This window comes from Sphaeramia orbicularis, chromosome 3 (genome assembly GCF_902148855.1).
Source record: "Sphaeramia orbicularis chromosome 3, fSphaOr1.1, whole genome shotgun sequence".
Lineage (NCBI taxonomy): Eukaryota > Metazoa > Chordata > Actinopteri > Kurtiformes > Apogonidae > Sphaeramia > Sphaeramia orbicularis.
The window spans coordinates 14,585,546-14,612,617 of record NC_043959.1 but is presented as its reverse complement, the minus strand read 5'-3'; the positions used below and the strand labels follow the sequence as shown (position 1 = coordinate 14,612,617).

Here is a 27,072-nt window from a genome sequence, read left to right as displayed (position 1 = left end):
CGTCAAAAAAATTCTAGAATTCTTTTTGTACTCAATGTGTTGTGTTAAAAGTAAAATTCTGCAAATGAATAATTTCTAATTGCGCTGACTAGATGAACTAGCTGAATTCTAGGTGATGTGTAATATCAGTATCAGTGTTCCTTGTGGCAGTGGCAGGGGTGTGGACGGGGGGGCGCAGTCACAGATGTGCTCAAACTATATATTGTGCAGCTGTAGTTTGAATATTCAGATTTGTAAAATGATGAAACTGAATTAACCTACGGGGATAGAAAACAAAGATCACCATAACCTTAAAACGTCTTAAAGAATTTAACACTGGATTTATATGTTTCTTACATTTCTGTGTAAATTGTATATTTAACTGCTGACAGCTTCTCTTAAGTCCATATTTGTTTGTTCAGGAGCTGGAGTGTCTGCAGGATCACCTGGAGGACCTGGTTTCTGGCTGTAGAGACATTGTGGCCAACTTGACAGAGCTGGAGTCAGAGGTCATCAACATTTATTCTAATTAGTGTCTGACTTGAATACAGTCTGTTCTGTCAACAGGACACTCCTAAAACAATAATCAGTCACTGAAATAACAACACACACCTCCTGTTCTAGTACATCTTGAATCCTTTAGAAGTATCTTTACAGGAGGATCAGATCAGGAATGATCTAGACCACTGGTTCTTAACTGGTCTGGCTTTGAGACCCACGATCTATCATCCCTCAATAACAAGCCTGCAACCCGAAATGATGAAAGTTAAACTTGTCAAATGTATTTAATAGATGTTGTGTGTTGAACCTGAGATAATCCAGAATATCACAGAATGAAAACACAGAAGACCAGTTTAACCAGACAACCAGATAAACCAAACTGACCAGCAGGTGGCGATGGTAAATATGGAAATATTCCCTTTAACACTATGGGTCAGATCTACTGAAGCAGGGCTCTCAAACTCATTTTCTTTCAGGTTCCACATTCAGCTCAATTTGATCTGCAGTGGGCTGGACCAGTAAAATAATAACAGAATAACCTGTAAATAATGACAACTCCAAATTTTTGTCTGTTTTATTGCAAAAAAACCATTAAATTATGAAAATACTTACTTTTATAAACTATCCAAACAAAAAAGATGTGAATAGCCTGAAAAAACTGAAATTTATTAAGAAAAATAAGTGCAATTTTAACAATATTAAGTCTCAACTTATCATTTCTACATGTGCATTATGGGTCAGATCTACAAAGACACTAAACACCGAGGAACAGACAGAAAAAAGTTCAAATTGTGCTTAATTTTCTTTAGACATTTCAGGTTGTTCATAGTTGTTCAAGTTATTCACATTTTTATTGTTACAGGATAGTTTGTAAATGTAAATATTTTCATAATTTAATGTTATTTTTTGCACTAAAACAAAGACAAAAAAATGAAGTTGTCATTATTTAGTCATAATGTAATTTTTTTTTTTTTTCACATCAAACCCAGAAGAAAATCTGCAGTCATTCTTTTTTGTCAGTTATTCTGCTGTTATTATTTGACTGTAGATCATATTGGTCTGTATGTGCAACTGCAACTAAAATGAGTTCCACAGCCTTGACTGTGGAATTTTTGCACTTTGTAAATTCATCCCAGGGGCCGGATTGGAACCTTTGGTGGGCTGCATTTGGCCCCTGGGCCTCATGTTTGACACCTCTGTACGAAAGCTTTGTGTATATTAAAAAGTGTGCAAACTCATTACACGCGCAAAAAAAATGTACAAACTGATTTACTAACAGTGCGCAGTAAGGGTTGTGTCTTTCAAAGATGCAAAATAGTGAGACTGCTTCCAGTTAGTATGTTTGGCACAACGAATATGAAATATGAGGCGTTTACGTGCAGCTGTGCATGTACTGGGAGGAGAAAACATAAATATATAAATTTAACACACGCAAAGTGATTTATCAAACCCAAATTTTGCTGATAGAACCTGTGTCTATATTTAACACATCTCAAAAGGAGGTGCAAACGGGTTGGATGTGGAATTGTGCAAACATGGAAGTGGTCAGGAAACAAAGAAATTATGAAACGAGATGCAGAGAACGCATTTTTTACCCTCGTGTGAACATTTTGGAGTGGCAGAAGAAAACATAATTGAGACGTATGCCCCCCCCCCCCACACACACACACACACACACACACACTTTACGAGACTCTTTTCCACTCCTGATGATTGTGATTAAAAATATGCACCAACATTAGGCTCCAGTGGGACTAAATTATGTGGCCCTGACAGTCATTTAATCCAACTACCACCACGACCCCCCACCTTTACAATGAAAAATAAATAAATGAATGAGTCATGCAATACTTTCTATGACAAAGCTCCTTCAACATTATATTTCCTTCATCTGGATCATTCAGTCACTGTTCCCACTAGTGCTGGTGTATCCCAGAGCAGTTTAGCGCACGCAAAACCTTCATTTAAACAGGGTGGTCTGCAAGACTTTGCACCTGTAGACATTTGCACAAGCAATCTGAGTAAATCACCCGCAAACCGCGGTTCAGCCCCACACGCAAAATTCTACATTGCGCACGTTAATTAGTACATGTAAATTTGGATCTTAGTAGATCCAGCCCTAAGTTGGATAGATTTTAACTCTAAAACTTATGTGGAAACAGGAATAAAACTCCACCATGTATGAAGAGCTGCAGAAACAAATGTCAGACAAGATAAAAGGCAAACACTGGAAGAAGTTGTTGAAATGTGTGATTACATTTGGATGGAGATCTACCTACTGAAAACAACCTGAGGTCTAAAAACAATCTGTGTCATATTCACCTCTGAAGCCTTTGTCTTTTTCTCTGCAGGACACCCAGATCGATGCTCTGCTCATCAGGGCGTGTGAGCGGGTCATCCAGATGCACTGCCATGTAAGGATACACACACACACACACACACACACGGCATTATCAGCATGAATCACAGGTGTCAAACATGCGACCCGCGGGCCAAAACCGGCCCACCAGAGGGTCCAGTCTGACACATGGGATGAATTTATGAAATGCAAAAATTACACTGTAGATATTTAAAATCACAGTAGTTTTAATTCAGGTTCCACATACAGACCAGTTCAATCTGAAGTGGATCAGACCAGTAAAATACTATTATATTAACCTATAAATAATGAAAACTGCAAATTTTCTCTTTTTTTTGTGTGAAAAAGTAAAATTACTTGGAAATGTTTACTCTGTCTGAAAGTGAGTGGCATTCTATGTGTAAAACACGGCAAACATCCACCAGCTCTAAAGGTTGGCGGGAATTTGGCTGGAAAAACCTCATTCGCTTTTTTATTACACCAAATATTAAAAGCAAACAATTAGGAAAACAGCAGCAATGCTGGAGAGAATGCGGTCATACAAATGCCAACCACTCACATATCTTCTGGACATGTGTAAAAATGCAAATGTTTTGGAACCATGTTGCTCAGACAATGGAGAACATTTTAAATTATAAAATTCCAATGGACCCCCAGACTATCTACCTTGGTCTAATATCTGATGATGTAATTAAAAGAAAAGACACTTGCTTATTTAAAATTTTAATTCTTGCCTGCAAAAATGTAGTCACAAGGAACTGGTTAAAAAGTGACCCTCTACGACCACAACAATGACTGGACATTATAGAGGAAATATATACCATGGAAAAATTAACATTTCATCTGAGGATTAAGATGGGAACTTTTAAGCGAAAATGGGAGAAATAGACCATATTCAAGGACAGTCATTCTTGATATCAGATCAGGTATGGAAAAGCAGTGAATGCATCAGGAACAGCATCCCCCCTTGTTGTATTGTGAGTTTTTTTTTTTGTTGTTGTTTCTGCACTGTAAAAGTGATTTAAAATATTAAAATAAAAAGTAAAAAAAAAAAAAATACTTGAAAATGTTTACATTTACAAACTAAACTTTTACAAAAAAAGTGAATAACTGAACAAATATGAACAACCTGAAATGTCTTAAGAGAAGTAAGTGTCATTTTAACAACATTCTGCCTGTTCCTGAATGTTTAGTGTATTTGTAATTGTAATGTAAGTTGTAATGCACATGTGTGATAAACTTAGGAGGAATACTGTTAAAATTGCAGTTATTTTTCTTAAAACATTTCAGGTTGTTCGTGTTATTTAAATTTTAAGGAAACTTTTTAGATGTAAACATTTTCATCCTGTAATCTGACTTTTTTTCACTGTTATTATTTTACTGGTCCAGCCCACTTCAGATCGTATTGGGCTGAATGTGGAACTGAACTAAAATGAGTTTGACAGCCCTGACATGAAGAAACGATAACAGAAGAAGGATACAGGAGATGTCCAATGTCTAGTTTTATTTAATGTTATAAATGTATTAATATTCAAGACCTGGGATTTGAGACTAATGCGCTGTTGTTGGTCTAGGATGTGACTGATACCCAGATGGATACAGGTGATCTGATGGAGTGTCTGGTTCAGAACAAACACCAGAAGGAGATGAATGACAAGTGTTTGGTGGGCGTGACTCACTTCCAGCTGGTCAGTTCTGCTTTGGAGCTCTAGCTCTTTTTGAACGTCCCCGATGGATGCAGTCTGAAGAAGTGTTTGCGCTCATCTGTGTTCTCCTCCAGATCCAGATGAAGGATTTCCGATTCTCCTACAAGTTTAAGATGGCCTGTAAGGAGGATGTCCTGCGTTTGTGTCCAAACATCAAAAAGAAGTGAGTTTGAGGTTCAGGAAAACCTAAAATAAACACACGTCCACTCTGTTCAGTGAGTTTTCTGTCAAAGCTAACTTTAGTTCTTGCTCAGACTGTTGTGCATGCAGAGAAGTCACACAGTACAAATACTTCATTTGTGTCGAGGTTCTAATAGTTCTGGATTTTTCATTATAGTTTAATTTAGTTTTGACTTTTTTTTCGAATTCAGTTTTAATTTGTTATTAAAGTGTGTCATTTGTTTGACTCCATGTGCTGTACTCACACTAACATGACTGTTTTCCATTAAAAAAAGAAAGTGGAGAAAAAAATCCAAGGTCAACTCTGTATTAGAAATCAGATCCAGTGCTCATTGTCTGTGAACAGTTTGTTATATCCAAGGTTATTATCGTTAACGAAAACTAACGAAATGATGAAAACTAGAATTGAAAAAACATTTTCATTAACTGAAATAAATAAAAACTATAATTCAAAGAAAAAATAACTAACTGAAACTGTATTGTGTGTTTACAAAACTAACTAAAATGGATAAAAATCATGGATAAAATTCCCTTAGTTTTTGTTTTTGTCAATGTTGGATTGATACGAAATTGATTTATTTTGCACGAGCAATTTTAGCTGCTGGCACCGTACGACACTTGACGGTCTGTCACTTGTGGTTCCCAGTCGTCTTCTGGTCCCCACTCTACCTGGAAACATGGAGACTAAAGTTGGGAGAAAGCAGCAGAGTCCTGTCTGGGATTTATTTGAATACGACGGAGAAGAAGAGAAAAGATACGACAAAACTAAAATTAATACTAAGACAAATTAGAATTGAATTAGAGAAAAAAAAGTCAAAACTAAATAAAACTAAACTATAATGAAAAATCCAAAACTATTCAAACCTTGGTTGTATCATCCACAGATGTAGATTGAAGCTGTTTGTTTTCTTCATATGATGAATGTGGTTTTTTTGTTTTTTTTTCTGTTGTGCTTTTTCAGGGTGGATGTGGTGATCTGCCTCAGCACCACTGTGAGGAATGACACACTGCAGGAGGCTCAGGAACAGAGGGTGTCCCTGAAATGTCGGAAGCAGCTGAGAGTGGAGGAGCTGGAGATGGTAACGCACATCTGAAAAACTGTTCACAAACATGGACGTTAAAGAGGAAAACACATCTGTATGGACACTGTTTTAGACACAAACCTGAAAACTGGAATGTTTGATGAGTTTAAGTCTTCCTCTCCTTCCCCTCCCCTCTCTTCCTCCTTTCCTCCTCCTCTCCTCTCCTCCTCTCCCCTCCCCTCCTCTCTCTTCCTCCTTTCCTCCTCCTCCCCTCCCTCTCCTCTCCTCCCCTCTCCTCCTCCTCCCCTCCCTCTCCTCTCCTCTCCTCCTCCTCCCCTCTCCTCCTCCTCTCCTCCCCTCCTCTCCCCCCCTCCCTCTCCCCTCCCCTCCCCTCTCCTCCCCTCCCCTCCTCTCCCCTCCCCTCTCTTCCTCCTTTCCTCCTCCTCCCCTCCCCTCTCCTCCTCCTCTCCTTCCCCTCCCCTCCCCTCTCTTCCTCCTTTCCTCCTCCTCTCCCCTCCCCTCTCTTCCTCCTTTCCTCCTCCTCCCCTCCCCTCTCCTCCTCCTCTCCTTCCCCTCCCCTCCCCTCTCTTCCTCCTTTCCTCCTCCTCTCTCCTTCCCTCTCTTCCTCCTTTCCTCCTCCTCCCCTCCCTCTCCTCTCCTCCCCTCTCCTCCTCCTCCCCTCCCTCTCCTCCCCTCCCCTCCTCTCCTCTCCCCTCCCCTCCCCTCCCCTCCCCTCCCCTCCCCTCCCCTCCCCTCCCTCCCCTCCCCTTTCTTCCTCCTTTCCTCCTCCTCCCCTCCCTCTCCTCCCCTCCCCTCCTCTCCTCTCCTCTCCTCTCCCCTCCCCTCTCCTCCTCCTCTCCTCCCCTCCCCTCTCCTCCCGTCTCCTTCTCCTCCCCTCTCCTCCCCTCTCCTCCTTCTTCCTCTCAGTCAGAGGACATCCGATTGGAACCAGAGTTGTATGATCCATGTAAGTCTGACATCAGTCGTCTGTGTCCGAACGTCAACTTTGGGAATGCACAGGTAAAGAGACTCAGACACTGTGGAAATATTACACACACACACACACACACACACACACACACCAGTTCATTCTCCTCTCATCTCTGTAGATGATTGAGTGCCTGAAGGAGCAGAAGAAATATCTGAGCCAGCGTTGTCACCAGAAAGTCTTTAAACTGCAGGAGGCAGAGATGAGTGACCCAGAGCTGGACTATCAGCTGATGAGAGTCTGTAAACAGATGATCAAGGTGAGGACCACCAGGACCACTACAGCACCTGTACTAAGTCCCATCCAGCCCCTGGAAAGTTTCCCTCTTTTGCTTTTAAAAATAAAAGTCTGGTTTAGACCAGCTTTGTGTGGAAAGTGTCATGAGATAACTTTTCGTATGATTGGTGCAATATGAATAAAATTTGATTAATTTGATTGATTGATTGCAGGGTTAGAATCATTAATGAAAACTAATGAAATGGCGAAATCTAGAGCTGAAAAAACATGTTCGTTAACTGAAATAAATAAAAACTAGAATTAATAGAAAAAAATGATAACTAACTGAAACTGCATTGTGTGCTTATAAAACTAAAACGGATAAAAATTATGGATAAAATTCCCTTCGTTTACATCTTTGTCAGCGTCAGGATTGATACGAAAGCAATTTGTTTCGCTCTAGCAATTTTATCTAGCAGCACCACATGACACTTGACGGTCCGTCACTTCTCGTCACTTGTGGTTTCCAGTCGTCTTCTGGTCCCCACTCTACCTGGAAACATGGAGACTAAAGTTGGGAGAAAGCAGCAGAGTCCTGTCTGGGATTTATTTGAATATGACGGAGAAGAAGAGAAAAGATACAAAAAAAACTAAAATCAATACTAAAACTAAATTAAAACTAAGCATTTAGAAAAAAATGAAAACTAATAAAAACTAGCAAACCTGCTCTAAAAATGAATTAAAACTGAATTAGAGAAAAAAAAGTCAAAACTAAATAAAACTAAACTATAATGAAAAATCCAAAACTATTATAACCTTGATTGATTGATTGATTGATTGATTGATTGACTGATTGACTGATTGAAAAATGGAGTTGTTGTCAATATATAATGGCTTTTTGGTCAAGAATTTACAACAAAAGAACCAACACAGGTCTGGTGAAGATTTTCATCAAAGGCTTCAAATTTCACACACCTTTTTTCAGTGTTTTCCTGTTTGACACATTTTAGAAATGTTTTGAAAAGATTGAAAGATAAGGCTTTCTAAATCCCTGGGGAGGCAGGTTATCAGTGAGCAGGAGGGGCAATGGGGCGGGGGTATTAGTAAGCTCCACCTACTTTTTCACTTTTTTTTTTTAAACTAACTATATGAAAATCACTACAGCCTTTGTTATATTAAACCAGACACTTTTTTTTGGGGGGGGGGGGTATTTATGCAAGCCCTTATTTTACATTATGTAAAATTTTTTAATTAATTTGCAGTACTTTGTATACATTTAAGAGTAAATCCTTGCCAAAAGAGTTCAAATACAAATCATCTGCTTTATGTTGAAATGTTTGACCTTTTTCCTACAGAGGTTCTGCACTGAAACTGACGCCAGAAACATCCTGCAGTGTCTGAAACAGAACAAGAACAATGAGCTCATGGACCCCAAATGTAAACAGATGATCACCAAGAGGCAGATCACTCAGAGCACAGGTATGTGCACACGCACATGCACATGCATATGCACACGCACAGAACGCATGAATATAGACCCGGTACAGGCCGATGCCCAGTAGGACCATGGCTGTGTTCAAAAACACTGGTGCACATTCTCTGAAACTGCTGAAGGCTCTACTCACTTTTCTTGCCTCTATTTTCTGAAAACTCAGTTCTGTCTTTGTATCAGGTGTATGTGGGGGGGGTTATGGGTCAGCCCACCCCTCTCAGTACCTCTTACCCTAGGTAACGCCCCCTGGAGGCGATTGGTTCCAGAGCCCAGGCTGTGGTAGAGGTGAACCCCACTATATCAGTATGTTAAGGTCTATACATGACCATGCTGTGAGAATAAAAGCATTTTGATGCGTAAAGACAGTCCCTTAGAGTTTTCTTCCTGTTTGTCATCTACTTTATGAATCCCTTTTTCCAAACAGCACCTCGAACAAACTCATTTTTGGGTCCTAGAAGCATTCCTTCCCATGATTTTATGATTTCATCTGTTTGATATATGATATATAGGCATTGAGGTATTTGTTTTTATGATTTAATGTAGTATAATTTGTATTTAATGTATTTAATGTAGTATAATTTGTATTTAATGTAGTATAATTTGTATATAATTTCACATGCGCATAGAATAATAAGGGAACAGGCCTCTCCTGGTTGTGATACTGCTTGTCAGTTGTCCAAATACTTTAGAGTCCCTGAAAATGGAGGCACTGCATCAGTCATCTTCTGGACCGCTTTATTCTTGACTCTGGAGGGAGCCAGAGTACCCAGAGAACCCACACAGAGAACCTGTAAAGTCTTGGTGTTGGAATTGAACCCAGGACCTTCTTGCTGGGGGGCTAGGGTTAGGGTTACCATCCACTACACCACTGTGCTGCGTCCTGCCACATGTTTGAAATGGATGTGGTTAATGCAGTGTTTGGAAACACAACTTAAAGCTGAACGTCCACACTTTAATCATCTTGATTACTTCTTTTCAAACCCACTGTGGGGGTGAGGGGGGGCACAGGCAAAAATACTGTCCAAATACTTATGCACAGTGATCAGTTGTCCTAACCCAGTGGTTTCCAACCTTTTTGGCTCCTGATCCCATTTTAACATCACAAATTTCTGGCAACCCCAGACATTCAAAGGGGAGAATTTTTTTTGTTTTGCTAAAATTAATTATACATAAATAAATGTTAATGTTAGAGGACATTTAGTCTATATAATGTATATTATTATGGACAGAGGCAGTAAAGCCAGGTGTAGATTACTGCACAAAGGGAGAATTGGGTTTTCCTTGGTCAGGATATGTACAGTCAGTCCAGCTTGGATTTACAAGGCTGACAATTAATACTGAACAAACAAGAACTCAAACTATGAATTATGAAAGAGCTGCAGCATCTGAAACTGACCACAATGAACATTTGACAGATAAACAGAACCACAGTGCTGCAGTTTCACAACCACAGTTTGTCTTTTATGGAATGGGTTTGTCTCTGTCAACTCAACATATATTTTTTATTAGTAAGGTTTTTTTTTTTTTTTTTTTTTTTTTTGTCAACTACTAGAAATTCCAGGTGACCCCACATAGGGTCCTGACCCCAAGGTTGAAAAACACTATTTTGGACATTCTGTAAGAGAGGATGACCTGCTACTCTTTAAAACATACTCTTTATTTAATTTTATTTAATTAATTTGATTCCTGATATGATTTGTTAATATGATTTAAACTATTGGAGACTTGATGAAGCATTAACCTCCTGAGACCCAGGACATGTCAGCAAAGTACAAGCTTTTTTAGTTTTTTATTAAATAAGTGCCTATCATGATGGAACAGTTTTTTCAGATGCAGTTTTTAAAATTTTTATGGGATGTCCTTTGTGGTGGACAGTTTTTTTTTGTTTTGTTTTTTTGTATAAAGTTGTGAAACTCTTGTCCACAAATGTGGACAGTGGGTCTTAGGAGGTTAATGCTTATTCCAAAAATAAAGTGCAAATGTTAGCCTATAAATAAATGACCTCATGAACTTGGCAGTAACCCCCCCCCCCCCCCCTTCATTAGAGTTGAATAAAACACACAGAGGCTAATACAACAGGCCAGGGTGTGTGTTTGCTTCACTGACAGACCTTCTTCCTCCTGCAGACTACAGGTTAAACCCCATGTTGAGGAAAGCTTGTCGAGCTGACATCCCAAAGTTCTGTCAGTCGATCCTGAATAAGGCAAGTGAGGACAGTGAGTTGGAGGGTCAGGTGATCGCCTGCCTCAAACTCAAATATACAGACCAGGTGAGTCCAACATCACATCCACATCTGTAACAAAGGCAGTAACATGACAGAATAACACGTACATGTGGTAAATGACAGAACACAGACAAAACCCAATGAACATTCGGAACAGGAGGACCAGCTCATATCCACAGATTCCTGTAATAAAAGCTGAGGACTCGAGTGTGTGTTTGTGTTCAGAGGTTGTCTCCAGATTGTGAAGACCAGATGAGAGTGATCCTGCAGGAGTCGGCTCTGGACTACAGACTGGACGTCCAGCTGCAGATGCACTGTTCAGAGGAGGTAAACACACTGGGGGAGGGGGGGGGGGGGGGTCAGCCTGCTCACACATCCACTAGGAACAGCTTCATTTGGTTCAGAATTTCTGAAGTTACAATTTTTGTTTTTTTATTTTTTATTTTTGGCAACACTTGCAGCCCTGTATTAGAATTGTAATGAAATTAAATAAAAACAGGAACTTGAATTACCATTTCTTCCTCCAACAATTTGAACTGCTTATATTGGAGTTATTATATGGTTAGTACTATAATAATCACATAATATATTACTTTCCCCTCCTGCATGTCTATTTTCCTCTTCTTTCCTGTCCTGACTCTCAACAAGGATTAGTTTGTGATGTCACCACCATAAAATTTGATTGATTGATAGATTAACAGCACCAATATTTGATTGTTCTGTATCCTTTTTATACTAACATTCAGTCTCTGCACACAGCCCACTTGCATCTTTTTTACATAATTTTTTTTTAATCCTGATTTTTACATCAATAGGTGTGATTATTCTAATTTATTTCAATAATCCTGGGGTTTTGCTGATCATTACATCATGTTTTTTTTTCATTGCTATCTTTTGTTGTGATGTGTCTTTAATTTTTATAAAGTACCACTACATATTTTCACCATCATATTCTGCTCTACTCTGCTTCATAGGTTCCATTATGACTTCACAGTAAAGAAAGTATATTGATTTATATTGCATTATGAGTATATTATGAGATTATTTGTCATAATATAACAAAAATGCACTTAAGTATCATCACTCATCCTTTGTTTTAGTCAGAATTGTAACTTTTGTGAATGTTCCTTTGCAACTTGTCTTGAGAAGCTGTTTAATTTATCAAACGGGGATGTTACTGACACATTACTGAGAAATGTAGCTGAACGACTAACATCAGTACTTTTAGAGACTCGTTACCATTAACACTGGTGTCTGTGTCCTACTGACCTCATGGTTCTCCTCTCCAGATCTCCAGGTTATGTGCAGAAGAAGCAGCAGCTCAAGAGCAGACCGGTCAAGTGGAGGAGTGTCTAAAAGTCAACCTACTGAAAATTCAACCAGATGCCTGTAAAAAGGTAGGTTTTTATCCAATACCAAATGGTTCATAGAGGGCCTGGTTTTCTCCTACGTTCTTCAGGTGTGGTTTCATTCAAAGGTCCTCTGGATGGCAGACCTGAACATCTGCTGTCATCAGGTACTCATTGAACAGTACCAGGCTACAGAAGTACCTGATGAAGGCTTTGGAAAAGATCGAAGGTGTCTGGCAGAAAGGATTAAAAATTATTTCAGTTTCTTATTTTAACCCTTTCATGCATGAATTATGAGAACTTTAATCAAGATTTTTTTTCCTGAGTGTTTTTAGTCCTCTTTACGCAAAAAAAAAAACAAAACCTATGTGATTGAAATTTTTTATGAACCTACTTTTCACGGAGTTACAAAAATGTCCACTCAGCTGGACAGCATGCGTTTAATTTTTGAAGCAAAGAGTTAGAATGATGTTAGGGTCAGGGTTAGGGTAGGGTTACGGTTAGGGTAGGGTTAGGGTTAACCTTAGGGTTAGGGTAGCATTAGGGTTAGGGTAGGGTCAGGGTAGGGTTAGGGTTAGGTTAGGGTAGGGTAGGGTTGGGGTAGGGTTAGGGTTTGGGTTAAGTTTAGGGTTAGGGTAGCGTTAGGGTTAAGATAGGGTTAGGCTTAGGGTTAGGGTAGGGTTAGGGTCAGGGTAGGGTTAGGTTAGGTTAGGGTAGGGTAGGGTAGGGTAGGGTTAGGGTAGGGTTTGGGTTAAGCTTAGGGTTAGGGTAGTGTTAGGATAGGGTTAGGGTAGGGTTAGGGTAGGGTAGGGTCAGGGTAGGGGTAGGGTAGCGTAGGGTAGGGTTGGGTTAGGGTTAGGGTTGGGTTAGGGTAGGGTTTGGGTTAAGTTTAGGGTTAGGGTAGCGTTAGGGTTAGGATAGGGTTAGGCTTAGGGTTAGGGTAGGGTCAGGGTAGGGTTAGGTTAGGGTAGAGTAGGGTTGGGGTAGGGTTGGGTTAGGGTAGGGTTTGGGTTAAGCTTAGGGTTAGGGTAGCGTTAGGGTTAGGATAGGGTTAGGGTAAGGGGTTAGGGTTAGAGTTAGGACTAGGGTTAGGGGTTAGGGTTAGGACTGGGGGAGGGGTAGGGTTAGGGTAGGGTTGGGGTTAGGGTTAGAGTTAGGACTAGGGTTAGGCTGGGGTTAGTGGTAGGGTTAGGATAGGGATAGGATTAGGGTAGGATAACCTTAGTGCAGGGTTCTAACAAATTCCTGTTGCACATTCCTATTTGACTGAGTTTGGGCGTACTTCAGTCCACAGAAGGCCTTTCCTGTCGCAGTGAACAGTTTGTCTATCTGTGAAAACAGAACAGTAAAAATGATGACACTGTTCTTCTGTGCAGGAAGTCCTGAACATGTTAAAGGAGAGTAAAGCAGATATTTTCGTGGACCCAGTCCTCCACACAGCATGTGCTCTGGACCTCAAACACCACTGCGCTGCCATCGCACCAGGCAGAGGACGACGTGAGTTTGGATGATAGTTGATCAGTAGTGCACAGGACTGGTATTCCACAGCATTTGGACTGTGAAGACAGGACCAGTTCACCTGGACTCAGCTTTTAGCTCCTTCTGTCTGTGTTCTCCTGCAGAGATGTCCTGTCTAATGGAGGCTTTACAGGACAAGAGAGTTCGTCTGCAGCCCGAGTGTAAGAAAAGACTTCAAGACCGGATCGACATGTGGAGCTACGCCGCAAAGGTGAACCGCACAACACACTGTCAGCTCAGCCTGGACCGATTTATACAGTTCAGGCCTTTTTTAACCCTTAAATGGCCGCTACAAATAGGATTAGAATAAGCCTGTGTTTTTGATGGAGAAGGAATGCATAGTTGAACGGAGAATCAATGCAATAAGAAGATTAGATCAGTGACAGATAAGTGCCAACATTATTTTTCCATCTAACCGGCCCAAACCTCAGACTGACATGAGCTCATCAGGAATCCTCCTGAATCTCCCATCAGCCCCTCCACCCCTCCCTCTGCCACTCTTCCACTGCCCGTCCTCTCTGTGAGCTGTCCTTATGCGACAAGACTTCTGTCAGTGACCGTAGATACCAGAGAAGGAAACAGTCATGGATTCACAGCTGGTTGTCTACCTGCAGAATTACTTGTAAAAAGCTAACCTTGATGAAGTGTGTTAAGTGTTCGTAACAGGACTTAAGTAAGAATTTAACAATGTTAGTTAAAAAGTGTAATTCCTGTGTAGCTGTTGTCTTATTAGTAATAAGTACAGACTGTGGATGAAGATCAAATGTGTTCATCGTTCCAGAGGATTTTTTGACATTAATTAAAATCTATAAAATGACAGTCTGGTTTCAACCAGTTCTATATGTAAAGTGTCATGAGATAACATTTGGTATGATTTGACGCTATATAAACAAGTGGTTCCAGGCACAACAAACCCCACCCCTCGCACATATTGTTGTTTATTTTGTCATCAATCCAGCTGATGTCATCATGTCTATGCATGTGCTGATGTCAGCACATCAGTTGCCTCTGTATATGTGCCAAGTAAATTGAAACAAAATTAATGTTTTTATAGACACGTGAAGTGTCGCCCATTATAAGTATATGGGAGAAGAAAAAGCTGTAAAAAATTCATAAAAAATTTGAACTTTGACCTACTTTTCCCAAAATGTAACCACATCTACTCTGGGTCAGTGGTAATCTATAAACCAGTGGTTCCCAACCTTTTTTGGCTTGTGACACCATTTTAATATAAATTTCTGGCAACCCCAGAGATTCAAATCAGAGACATTTTTCTTGCTAAAATTAAGTAATTAGTAATAGTTTGCTGTACTATGTTGCAAATAAACATTAATTTTAGACAACATTTAGGCTATATAAGGTATATTATTCTGGACAGAGGGGGTAAATCCAGGTGTAGATTATTGCACAAAGTGAGAATTTGATTTTCCTTGGTCAGGATATGTACAGTTAGTCCAGCTGCAAATTAACACTGAACAAACAATAACTCAAACTATGAATTATGAAAGAGCTGCAGCATCTGAAACCAACCACAATGAACATTTGACAGATAAACAGAACCACAGTGCTGCAGTTTCAGACTCACAGTTTGTCATGTCTTTTATGGATTGGGATTGTCTCTTTCAATTCTCCATATATTTTTTTTATTAGTGAGTTGCTGTTTTTTTTATTTTTATCAATTACTAGAAATTTCAGGTGACCCCATGTGGGTCCCGACCCCAAGGTTGAAAAACACTGCTATGAACCAAATGTGGTATGATTTCAATTTGATTTCAACTTCTTGTTTTGCTGCTAAAGTGTTAACAAACAAGCAAACAAACAAACAAACCGAACCAAAAACAATACCCCTTGCCTCCCCTTCAGTGTGTGTGTGTGTGTGTGTGTGTCCAACACACACACGCACACACACAAACAAACAAACTGAACTGTAAATTTAGATTTGATAAACTCCCTGGACTGCGGTCGTACCATCCTGTTGGGGTCCATGCTTCTCCAGTGTTACCCTCCTGTCTGTGTCCACTAGGTGGCGCCAGCAGACGGCTTCTCAGACCTGGCCCTGCAGGTGATGACATCACCTTCCAAGAACTACATCCTACTGATGATCGCACTGAGCGTGTGCGTGCTCTTCCTGATGGGGCTGCTGTGTGGGCGCATCACCAAGCAAGTAACGAGGGAGCTGAAGGACCGGTAGAAAATGACCTGGATCAGACTGGACGCCCCCCACCCCCTCCTTTTCCTACCACTCCTCAGCTCATCTGGCTGAACTGTACGCTGCCGACACAGTCTCCAACTGACAGTCGACCTCTGAGCGTCCACAAACCTGCATGTGATTCTAAATCACATTTTGGATCAAAGCATTTTTCGATTGTATTTCGTATCAGAACATTTCTCAATAATGTTTCTGATCGGAGCGTTTCCATTGGAGCAGCTCGAATGTGAGTGTTTCTGTTTGGAGAGTTTCATCAGAGCAGTTCTTGAGCACATGTCTGATCAGGGCATTTCCAGTGTTTCCATCAGTTTATTGATCTTGAATTGGACTGTTTTTTTTTATTCTCATCTCTTGGTCAAAGTGAACCTGCTAAAGCTGAGGACAGCGTTCATGTTACGGACGCTGTTCGTCTCACTGAGGTTCTGCTGAAGTTCTGATGGTTTCTCCCTTGGTTATGCTTTTTCTGGGAGGGGGTCATTTGTAACAGACTGGAGCATGCAGAACAAACGACAGGAAATGATGACTTGATGCTTAAATCACACCAGAAGACGTTTTGAAGTTGTGCAATGGATCAGTGTGATCCCATGAACATCAAATGATCAGCAGCTCAGCTCTGTTTTCAGGAATATTCTGTGCACATTTCCCTTTTGGAATTTTATTTACATACTACTTAAATCATTGCACTTTTTCTTTATTTATTGTGATTTTTTGATTTTTTTTTTTGAAGTCCTTGAGTGACTTTTGAAAGTGGATAAAGATTTAGGCTGCATTTTATTTGCTGTCATGTTTTATCAGTGGCTTACCATGGGGTTTTAATCAGGACCTTAATGGCATTTTTAGGGGGTCTTCAGTGCCCATGGTGGTCAAGGGTAGTTAAGGCCATACTGTGTGCTCGGAAAAATAATATTTTGGTCAGATTTTTAATTTCGTTAAGAACAGTTTTAAATAATCCCAAAGGCATCAATTAGTGATTTATGAAGTATTCAAGGGTGTTTCAGACCATTATCAGGGGGGTCATCAGTGCCCCCTGGTGGTCAAGAATGAAACTACAAAAAATAAAATTGGTCAATTTTTAAAATTTTTTTTCTTAAAACCAGTTCTAAAATAATCCCAAAGGCATCAATTAGTGATGTATGAGGTATTCAAGGGTGTTTCAGACCATTTTCAGGGGGTCGTCAGTGCCCCCTGGTGGTCAAGTATGAAACTACAAAAAATAAAATTGGTTAATTTTTTTTTTGAATTTATTTAAAACTAGTTCTAAATAATCCCAAAGGCACCAAGAAATGTTTGGGCTATTTACGGCTGTTTCATAGAATTTGTCAGTGTTTGTCAGTGCCCACTGGTGATTGAATATAAGGCTTTAAAAAATTAATTTTTGGTCAGATTTTTTAATTAAGTAAGCAATAGTAAACTACGTAGACAAGTCTATATGTCCCTATTACAAGGATCATTAGTCTGCTTTAATTAGAATTATAGCAGCCATGATTTCCATGAAAGGGGCAAGTTGAACCAAATGACTTGTGACATTTTAAAATAAATTTGGTATTTTGAGTGATTGTTCGTAAAGCCTGTTCTTTATGTTTTAACATTAACCTCCTCAGACCCAGCTATGGGTTTTCTGTCCACATTTATGGACAAGAGTTTCACAACTTTATACAAAAGAAAAGAAAAGAAAACTGTCCACCACAAAGGACATTACATAAAAATGTTAAAAACTGCATCTGAAAAAACTGTTGCATCATGATGTTTCCAATATAGACACTTATTTAATAAAAACAAAAAAGCTGGTACTTTGCTGACATTTCCTGGGTCTTAGGAGGTTAATTCCATTTCAAAATTACAGATGGAAAATATTTGTTTTTAGTCGTCTCACAGACGTGGGGTTCCAATAAAATATTTCATCATCAGTTCAATCCTAAACATCTATATGTGCTCATATCTCTCCACAAATCTGATATAAGGATGATTTTTTTTTAACCATAATTGTTTTGGATGATTACAGTGTGTCGCCCCATGGCCCCAAAACACAAAGTATGTTCTGCACATTCACAAACAGAAGTGTTTAAGGAGGTCTCATGTGTCTGCTGGAGGTAAATGGGGTAGATTTCAAAGCCATCATAACCCGTCTTTTGAGTCATTAACTTTACTTTTATTGACATATTTACATTTAATATGATGACGTAACAGATTTATCATTGTGACATTTAATTTTTCTGTACAGATAAAATTTTTCAGTTTAATAAACCTGTGTGTAGATTTTCATATTTTGGTCTCAACATGAGTTATTTTGTTGTTCTGAGTTCTACTGGGTTTATACTGGAAATGTGTCAGAGTTTATAAAAGGGTTAAGAAACTCTGAAACTCAACCCAAAAAGGATCAAGTGTTCAGAGAACGCAAACCTCCGCCAAGCACCCCGAATGGTGTGCATGTGTGGATCGACTATTTCTTTTTAAATTAAACAGTTTCAAGGTTGTTCCATACAGCTGGTTGGTACCAGTCATGTGTATGTCAAATTATATTCAATTCCAATCAATATTTGTTGAGTTATAATGAAAAATGTGTGGTAAATAGGATTTTCAATGTTAAATGAAAATGTCCACAGAGTCCACATTCCACAGTGGATGTGGACAATTTTGTACCAGATACAAGATATTGTTATAATCTACGGGTGGGTCAAATTGGAGGCTAATCAGAGTCGTTCTGAATTTTTGATGAATTTTGGAAAATTGCTCAATGATGACAGATAGGAAAATTGTAGATTTTGTGACCTTGCTGTGACCATGAACTTTGGCCTACTTGGCCCAAAATTTAATGGGTTGGTCCCAGGACCTAGGCCTATCTGTGGGGACAATTTGGTAAAGATGGTTGGAATAGTTTTCCTGTAAAGTTGTCAACAAACAAACAAACAAACACACACACACACACACACACACACACAAAGCAAAGTGCTCACAATACCTCCTGGTGGAGGTAATAATCCTTTAACTTATCAAAATCTGGTCCCGTTCTTTTAGGTGACCCACATTTTGGTCCAGTTTGAGTATTTCAACCTAACATAAATTGGTTCAAACTGTGGGACGTTGGGTTGTGGCTGGATCCAAAAGTAGCAGGTTTTCCCTTGAACCAAAGTTTTCAACAGGTTGGAAACAATGAAGACGACGACAAACTGTGTTGAAGTCTGAGAAAGTGAAAAAAAAAAAAAAGAAGAAGAAAGAATCTAGTGCTTAATGATGAGTTTAAGGTAAACCTTTGAGAATCAATAAGAGGATAAAAAACAAAAGCAAGAAACAAGCTCATATTTCCATCAGAATAAACTCTGAGAAGGTAAATGTACTCAAAACAGCCTCCATGTGAACCAAGTTTTAAAAAATTGTGGATTTTCCATTATAGTTTAGTTTTATTTAGTTTTGACTTTTTTTCTCTAATTCACTTAGTTTTTATTAGTTTTTAGAGCAGGTTTGCTAGTTTTTATTAGTTTTTGTTATTTTCTAAATGCTTAGTTTTAGGTTAGTTTTAGTTTTTTTTCGTATCTTTTCTCTTCTCCATTGTATTCAAATAAATCCCAGACAGGACTCTGCTGCTTTCTCCCAACTTTAGTCTCCATGTTTCCAGGTAGAGTGGGGACCAGAAGACGACTGGAAACCACAAGTGACCACAAGTGATGGACCGTTAAATATCATATTGGTGCCGCTAGCTAAAATTGCTCAAGCAAAATAAATAGATTTTGTATCAATCCAACACTGACAAAGACGACAACGAAGGGAATTTTATCCATAATTTTTATCCGTTTTAGTTAGTTTTGTAAGCACACAGTTTGGGAGGTTCATTTTTGTACCTTTATTTATGTAAATTAATGAAATTTAAACTTTTAACCCTTTATCGGGCAAGTGACTATTTTTGGTAATTTCCACATACATTACAAGACAGTGACAGCAAAAGTTCCAGTGAGAACAGTGAGTCCACAATCTGAGGTCCAATGGGGTCTCCAGGGTCTGTAAGGTCCAATGTGGTCTCCAGGGTCCATAAAAATGTCGGTTCTAATGTTCTAAAATACATGTTCCTTTCACATTGCATGTTTTCCTTGGAATTTGTATATATACTTCTTGGGATTTTTTTTTTTTTTTTTGCCACTAATGGGTAAGGAATCAAATATGGTAATTTCATTAACTTAGCTGTTTCTGCACAACAATGGAAATTTTGAAAAACTTAAAAAAAAAAAAAAAAAAAAAAAAAAAAGGAATACATTCTTGTTAGGTCCTCCAATAACACACTAAGGTTGAAGTTTTGGATTTCAGAGTATTTCAATGAGTGAACTATAAAGAGATACACTGCAAAAAATCTACATCTGACCAAGTATATTTTTCATATTTCTAGTCCAAATATCTCATCACACTTAAAATTCAGACAGAATCACCTAAAGAGGAACTTTTCAGTGAGATATAAGAACTGATTTATAGACAATAGATCTGGAAAATATGATTTCAACAAATCTTACCAAGATCATTTTCACTTGTTCCATTGGCAGATTTTTTTTTTTTTTTTGCTTAATTCAAGATTTTTTTTGTGTGCTTAATTCAAGATTTTTTTGTGCTTAATTCAAGATACTTTTTTTTTTTTTGCTTGATTCAAGATTTTTTTTTTTTTTTTTTTTTCTTAATTCAAGCAAAAAAAAAAAAAAAAAATCTGCCAATGGAACAAGTGAAAATTATTTTGGTAAAATTTGTTGAAATCATATTTTGCACATCTATTGTCTCTAAATCAGTTCTTATATCTCACTGAAAAGTTCCTCTTTAGGTGATTCTGTTTTATTTTAAGTGTGATGAGATATTTGAACTAGAAATGAGACAAATACACTTGTAGGGATGTAATGATTACCAGTATAATGATAAACCGCGGTAAAACTGCAGACGGTTAGTATTACCGTTTAAATTCTAATTATCATGATAACCATGTTTGATTACCACACTTTTAGGGGAAAACGCCTATGTAAAGATCTGCTTTTGTGTCAAATATTTGAGTATAGTTTTAATTTATTACAATTTTTATTTTATATACTTAATATTTGGAACCAATATTCACTTTTAAAGTCTCTGAAAAGGTTCCTTAAGCATCTTTGTGTTATTTACGCAATAAATTATATACATTTTTCAAAACGGATTTTATTTTTATTTTTATTTTTTTTGTGTTTTTTTGGCTTTTAACGTTGATGTAGTAGGTTAAAGTGAAAAAATAATAGGCAGATAATATTTTAGTCATGCAGTTTTTGCGAAAAAAAAAAAAAAAAAAAAAAAAAACGAGTAAAAAGGGCACTTGTAGGCAGATGATCAAAGCGGCAGGGGCTCAAGCCCCCCTGGCCCCCTGCTTTGCCCGTGCCAGTCCATCAGCCTGATCCTTGTCCCTGTGTGCATTATCTCTGCAGATTTGTTTTAAGTTTATTTTTCCGTTAATAAAACACTTTATTTCAGTCATTCACTCCGTCTTGAAAATTTGTGTTCGACCCCCTCAAAGAACCCCATGCCGCACATAATATGCACTACCGCCTATACACACCTTAAGGGTTAATCCCAAATTTGGGACCAACGAAAAAAATCTTGGAGGTCTGAGCCGGATCTGATCATCTGCATTATTAATAAAATCAAAGCACACTCAGATGGGCTGTCATCGGAGCGTCTGGACTCAGACCCGCACCGCGTCACTGGTTTCATCTCCCGTCTCAGAATAAACTGACTCACATGTGGTCTCAGATACTCTTCTGAAGAACCAAGTAAGAACGAATCAATCACTTCCACAGCAAGGTATAGCAGAAAGACAGTAGGAGTAGTGGTGTTTCCTGGTGTGCGTCAGGACGTGCATCTTGAACTGAAGAGTTAATCTTTGTACTAACAAAATGGTCCGGAAAATTATAATCGATTGATTTCTGGCGTGCATGACACAATGGAAACAGGTTTAAAAATGACAAAAACATAAATTCAGCCCATAGCTTACCTGGATGATACTCATGAAGCAGAACTGAATAAGACTTCTGTCCAAACATCCACGGTCGAACAAACCACGGTCTTTAAGAGCCACAAAAAGACAAATGTAGAACTCAAGTGATTCCTTCCTGAGGAAGCCCCACCAACTTTCTATTCTCTGATTGGCCGAGCTTGCCCCTTCTATGTAGCTGTCGCTGGCAGAGCCATCATGTATATTGCGGCGTAGAAAACGCTGAAAGTCTCTAACTGTAATGTTCTGTGTGCCCCGGTCACCTCTGACAGTCCTTGGACAACCACCTGATTTGTCTACTGCCTCCATGTAGTTGCCTCCAATAATTCTGGCATCACTGCTTGTTGTAAATGCATTGAGCCAGATTATTCTCCGAGAAAAGCATCAATGCAGCCGCTGACGCAGATGCCAAATGGCTTCAGCTTGTCATGAGTCCAAATGCCAAACAGAATTCGGCCCTCTTGCGAAATAGCGTCGGCGGTGGAGCCTCCTGGTTGCTCTGAGTTCAACGTTTCTTGAGTCAAGTTCTTTTAAAATTAAACGAACGTCTTCTTTCCTGACTTGTAACCCATTCTCCTTGCATTTAGTGAACATCCACCTGTATCCGTGAAGCTGGCCAGATGTTTGCATCTGTTCAAAAATGAAAGTGACAGTCTGTTCTAAATCAGTGTAACCCTTGCGCCGAAACAGACCACAGCTCCTCCAAATCCTCTTCAAATGTTGATCTGAAACAACAGAGTGATGACGACTTGCGAGCAAAGCAGCGATATCTTTAAATGGAAGGCCCAGATGAAAACAGAACCTGACCACTTCCTTTATATCCATTATAGCACAGGTGTCAAACTCCGGTCCTCGAGGGCCACTATCCTGCAGGTTTTACACATTTCCCTCTTCCAGCACACCTGGTTCAACTCATGATCAGCTCATCCACATGCTCTGCAGAAGCCTGATAACGATGTAATGGCTTCCAAGTGTGATGGAAGAGGGAAATATCTAAAACATGCAGGATACTGGCCCTCGAGGACCGGAGTTTGACACCACTGCATTATGGGAACTCAGAAAAATGTCAGACCGGCTACTTCTGTGCATACGAGATATCTCTTGCTCACCAGATGGTTTTCGTGCTCATGAAATAATATCTAGGGCGCACGAGAAAAGTTCTCGTGCTCATGAGTTAGCATCTCGCGCGCACGAGAAAGTTTCTCGTGTTCATGAGATATTTTCGCGCGCACACGCGATAGTATCTCGTGCATACCCCAAAAAGTTTTTCTCTGATGTCCCTTTGGGCTCCGTAATTTTTTGTTTAATTCAAGATTTTTTTCTTGCGTAATTCAAGATTTTTTTAAATTTATTTTTGCTTAATTGAAGCAAAAACAAATCTGCCAATGGAACAAGTGAAAATAATCATGGTGAGATTTTTTTGAAATGATGAAACCTGTTGAAATAAACACAAGTACAAACTTTAACCTTAGAGCATCTCTTTATTGTTTCTGTGCCGTGCCTTTCTTTTTTTACAGCACAGAAATGGAAAAGAGCTTTAGTAGCTTAAACGTGTCTAAAGTTAATATTTGGATATTGATGTGTATTTGCTGGAGCTTCCACATAAACAAAACACATCTCACCATGAAAAACCCCCAGAACCTGAGCTCTGATCAATGACAAGTGACTCAGAAGAAAAAAAAAAAAAAAAAAGAAAAACAGAGCACCTTCCACAACCCAAATAGACTAAACTCTGCCCTTGAACCTCTCCGTCTTTCCATTATTTTAGCGTTTATAAGCCGTTTGAGTCACATGTTTACATGTTGGTATCGCACTACAGATGCAGATTTAAAGGTTTTTTAACACCTGTCTGGAACTATGGCATAAAAACAAAATAAAATGAGTCGCCCTCGTTTATTTCAACTATACAGACTCCAGCCAGAGTAAAGCGTCTCCTACTTCAAATGTTTCCTTATAAATGTTAAATAAGAAGACAGCAGCTGCTTCCCAGTCTATTAAAAATGAACTTAAATGATGCTAAAGTAAAGAGATGAATTATCAAGTAAAATTCCTATTAAAAAAATTAAAAGAAGTGGGTATCAATAGTTTACAATGGCCATTTCCATCATCAGCTGAATTAATATGAACAAGTTATTACAGATTAAAAGAAAAACAACAAAGAAAAAGAACATGTATTTCACCGTTTCACCTACAAATCTACTGACTAACTGAAGCAGATAAAGATGACATGTAAACAGCCGATCAGGAGCTAACATAAAGAAGCCCATTTCTGTCACTGTACTGACAAAGAAATAAAAACATCCTGTAAAGACTTAGAAAATAAAAACGGAAACATTCTGAAAATCATGTGATAATATCTGAAGGTTACGAGTGACTACTTTGACCTAAGGAATTTTTTTTAATCATCACAGTAGTAGAATTGAACTGCATTCCCAACTTTGAACTTACAGGAAAATCATGTGACATGATGTGGATTCTTCTGTGTTTCTGGCTCTAAGGCACCGACAGTGGTCAAAGCTACAGTTCCACTAATGATCGCTAAAGGCCGAGAGAAAACTGTTCATTTCCCCAGTGATGTTAAAGGACAGATTCACTGACAGCGGACTGGTATCATGAGTTTAAAATAGATATTAGTTTCACTAAAGCACAAAATAATTTGACAGTTTCCTGAACATGAAGGAAAATTTGCACTTCACGTGGTCAAAAATGTAATAAAACCCACTAATGCTGTAACAGTGTAATTATCATGTGAATGTCACATGGTTGGAAAAAAATTCAAATAAAATAAGTACATTTTATTAAATTTTTTTGGTGAGTATATTAGATTAGTGGGCTTTTAATCATATTTGAAGTTAAGGACGGGTCAGACTTTAGGTCATTTTCAGAAAATTATTACATCATTAGCTGCTCCAAATGTTTAGAATTAACATTAAAATGGACAGGTTCATGTTTTTAATTTTTTCCACTTGGCTTTTTTTTAACTAGTGTCTTTAAAAGTGTTGTATATTAAATAAATGTTCAACAGAACGTTGGCTGTTTAATGTCTCACACTAAACCACAGGTGTCAAACATGCGGCCCAGGGGCCAAAACCGGCCCACCAAAGGGTCCGATCCAGCCCGCGGGATGAATTTGCAAAGTGCAAGTTAGGGCATCAAACTCAAAAATAATATTATAACCTATAAATAATGACAACACCATTTTTTTCTCTTTGATTTAGTGCAAAAAGCATTAAATTATGAAAATATTTGCATTAACAAACTATCCTTTAACAATAAAATGTGAATAACCTGAACAAATATGAACAACCTGAAATGTATCAAGAAAATTAAGTGCAGTTTTAACAATATTCTGCCTGTGACTAAAAGTTTTGTGCCTTCGTAGATCTGGTCTGTTATGCATATGTATAAATGATTAGTTGAGGCACAAAATTGATAAAGTTGTACTTATATTTTTTAACAAATTTCATTTTTTTCAGGTTATTCACATCCTTTTTGTTTGGATAGTTTGTAAATGTAAATATTGGCATAATTGAATGTCCTTTTTTGCACTAAAACCATTTGGAGTTGCTATTATTTATTGGTTATCATGCTATTATTGGACTGGTCCGGCCCACTTCAGATTAAATTGGGCTGAATGTGGCCCCCGGAAGAAAATGAGGTTGACATCCCTGCACTAAACTCTGTTGATGTCCAGAACAAACTGAATAACAGCAGTAAACACAAACCTGTTTCCTATGGACACCAGACAAAAACAACTGAAACTACCCTTTATGGAAATGCTGTTGTGTTAAGAGCGTTAAAGGATTTTTTTGGGTGTGTAATTGATTGACAAAAATAGTCTATTCTCACTGAAATAGTAAGTCCAGAGTAAATAAAATGTATAAAAAAAAAAAAAAAGTCCATCCATGTGCATGGGTGTCCATGTCAGTCCCAGACGTCTTGTTTGTGTCCCGGTTCTTCCAGGACTCGTCTGCTCTCACTGGTGGATGAGTGGGTGGATAATCATCTGCATGGATAGACTTGCATCCTCTGATTGGTCCTGACATCTGTGTAGCTATGTGATTGACTGGTGGGTGGGCGGGGCATCAGGAGGTGACCGGCTGGACGTAGTTGGCAGGATAGAGGCCCACCCGTCCACTGCTCAGCTGTCCTTTACACCAGCCTTGCTCATCCTCCTCTCCCAACTTCAGCAGCTCCTCTCCTGAAGAGACACAAGCAAAGGAGATAAGGAGAACGGCAACTTTAGAAATGATGGTGCAGCACCACCACCTTCAAAGTTGAAGTGTGTATAATATCAGCATGTATGAAAGAGAAACACCCAGAAAGGCAAGAGACGAATCTGACAAACAGTCCTTTAATGATACTCATCCTTACAAATTCATTCATTCATTCATTCATCTTCTGAACTGCTTCGTCCTCCAGAGGGTTGTGGGGGTGTTGGAGCCTATCTCAGATACCTATGGGTGAAGGCGGGGTTCACCCTGGATGTGTTCCCAGTTCAGAACAGGGCTGACACATGGACACGAACAACCGACCACTGTCACATTCACACCTATGGGCAATTTAGATTCAAATTAACCCATCAGTGCATGTGTTTGGATGGTGGGAGGAAGCCGGAGTACCCGTAGAGAACCCACGCAAACACGGGGAGAACATGCAAACTCTACACAGAAAGGCCCCCCTGGGAATCGAACTCAGAATCTTCTTGCTGTGAGGCGACAGTGGCATCCACTGCAGCACCGTGTCGCCTCCGTACAAACCAATAGATATAAAATTGATAAATAACCTGTGAGTGGGTTAGCATCTATAGCATTAGCATCTACAACTGTCAAAAATGTCCCGTTTTTGGAGGTCTACGCCTAAATTTCAAGTGGATGCTTTAAAGACATTCTGGTGTACAAGTCAAAGCCAGAGAACAGAGGAAAAACTAAACATTAACAAGACTAAAATATGACTCACTTTTGTGTCTGATCTACATTTCATGTTTTGAATCTTATTCATTGTGCAGCACTTTGTGTCAGTTCAACAGTTTTTGGTAATTGCTCTGAACAGGTAGTTGTGTATGTAGACTTGTACACTACAAACAAAAAGTTAAGGATATTTCTTTTTTTTTTTTGTCATTTTTAAATAAAACTATGTCTGGTCATTAAAAAATGTGTTTCAATTCAATTCACACACAAAAAAGTAAAAAGCGCTGTGCAAGAATCCCAACAGAAAAAAATGCCCCAAAAATTCAAAATATCCTTAATTTTTTGTTTGTAGTGTATATATTTTTGTTAGGGGTATGTGGGGAAAATCTGGAATCTACTAATGATACACAGTAGGGCATTAACAGAAAAGCCG

General features: G+C 38.8%; 2 protein-coding genes across 3 annotated transcripts in view; one reads left to right on the top strand and one right to left on the bottom strand.

Moving 5' to 3' along the window:
• LOC115412400 (Golgi apparatus protein 1-like) overlaps positions 1-16,785 on the top strand; it is a 36,197-nt gene extending 19,412 nt beyond the window's left edge. Inside the window, exons 13-26 of the mRNA XM_030124924.1 lie at positions 402-488; positions 2,832-2,894; positions 4,414-4,527; positions 4,620-4,708; positions 5,687-5,804; positions 6,675-6,767; positions 6,857-6,994; positions 8,307-8,430; positions 10,570-10,712; positions 10,893-10,994; positions 11,957-12,064; positions 13,393-13,513; positions 13,639-13,745; positions 15,558-16,785. Of these exons, the coding sequence (XP_029980784.1) occupies positions 402-488; positions 2,832-2,894; positions 4,414-4,527; positions 4,620-4,708; positions 5,687-5,804; positions 6,675-6,767; positions 6,857-6,994; positions 8,307-8,430; positions 10,570-10,712; positions 10,893-10,994; positions 11,957-12,064; positions 13,393-13,513; positions 13,639-13,745; positions 15,558-15,725 (1,575 nt within the window). The 3' untranslated portion in view covers positions 15,726-16,785. The remainder of the gene's footprint in view (positions 1-401; positions 489-2,831; positions 2,895-4,413; positions 4,528-4,619; positions 4,709-5,686; positions 5,805-6,674; positions 6,768-6,856; positions 6,995-8,306; positions 8,431-10,569; positions 10,713-10,892; positions 10,995-11,956; positions 12,065-13,392; positions 13,514-13,638; positions 13,746-15,557) is intronic.
• Positions 16,786-25,514: 8,729 nt separating this feature from the next.
• The window catches only part of pacsin3 (protein kinase C and casein kinase substrate in neurons 3), a 35,256-nt gene continuing 33,698 nt past the window's right edge, over positions 25,515-27,072 (bottom strand). For both annotated transcript variants that reach the window (XM_030127819.1, XM_030127824.1), the window contains exon 11: positions 25,515-25,930. In XM_030127819.1, coding sequence (XP_029983679.1) covers positions 25,815-25,930 — 116 coding nt within the window. In that variant the 3' untranslated portion in view covers positions 25,515-25,814. The remainder of the gene's footprint in view (positions 25,931-27,072) is intronic.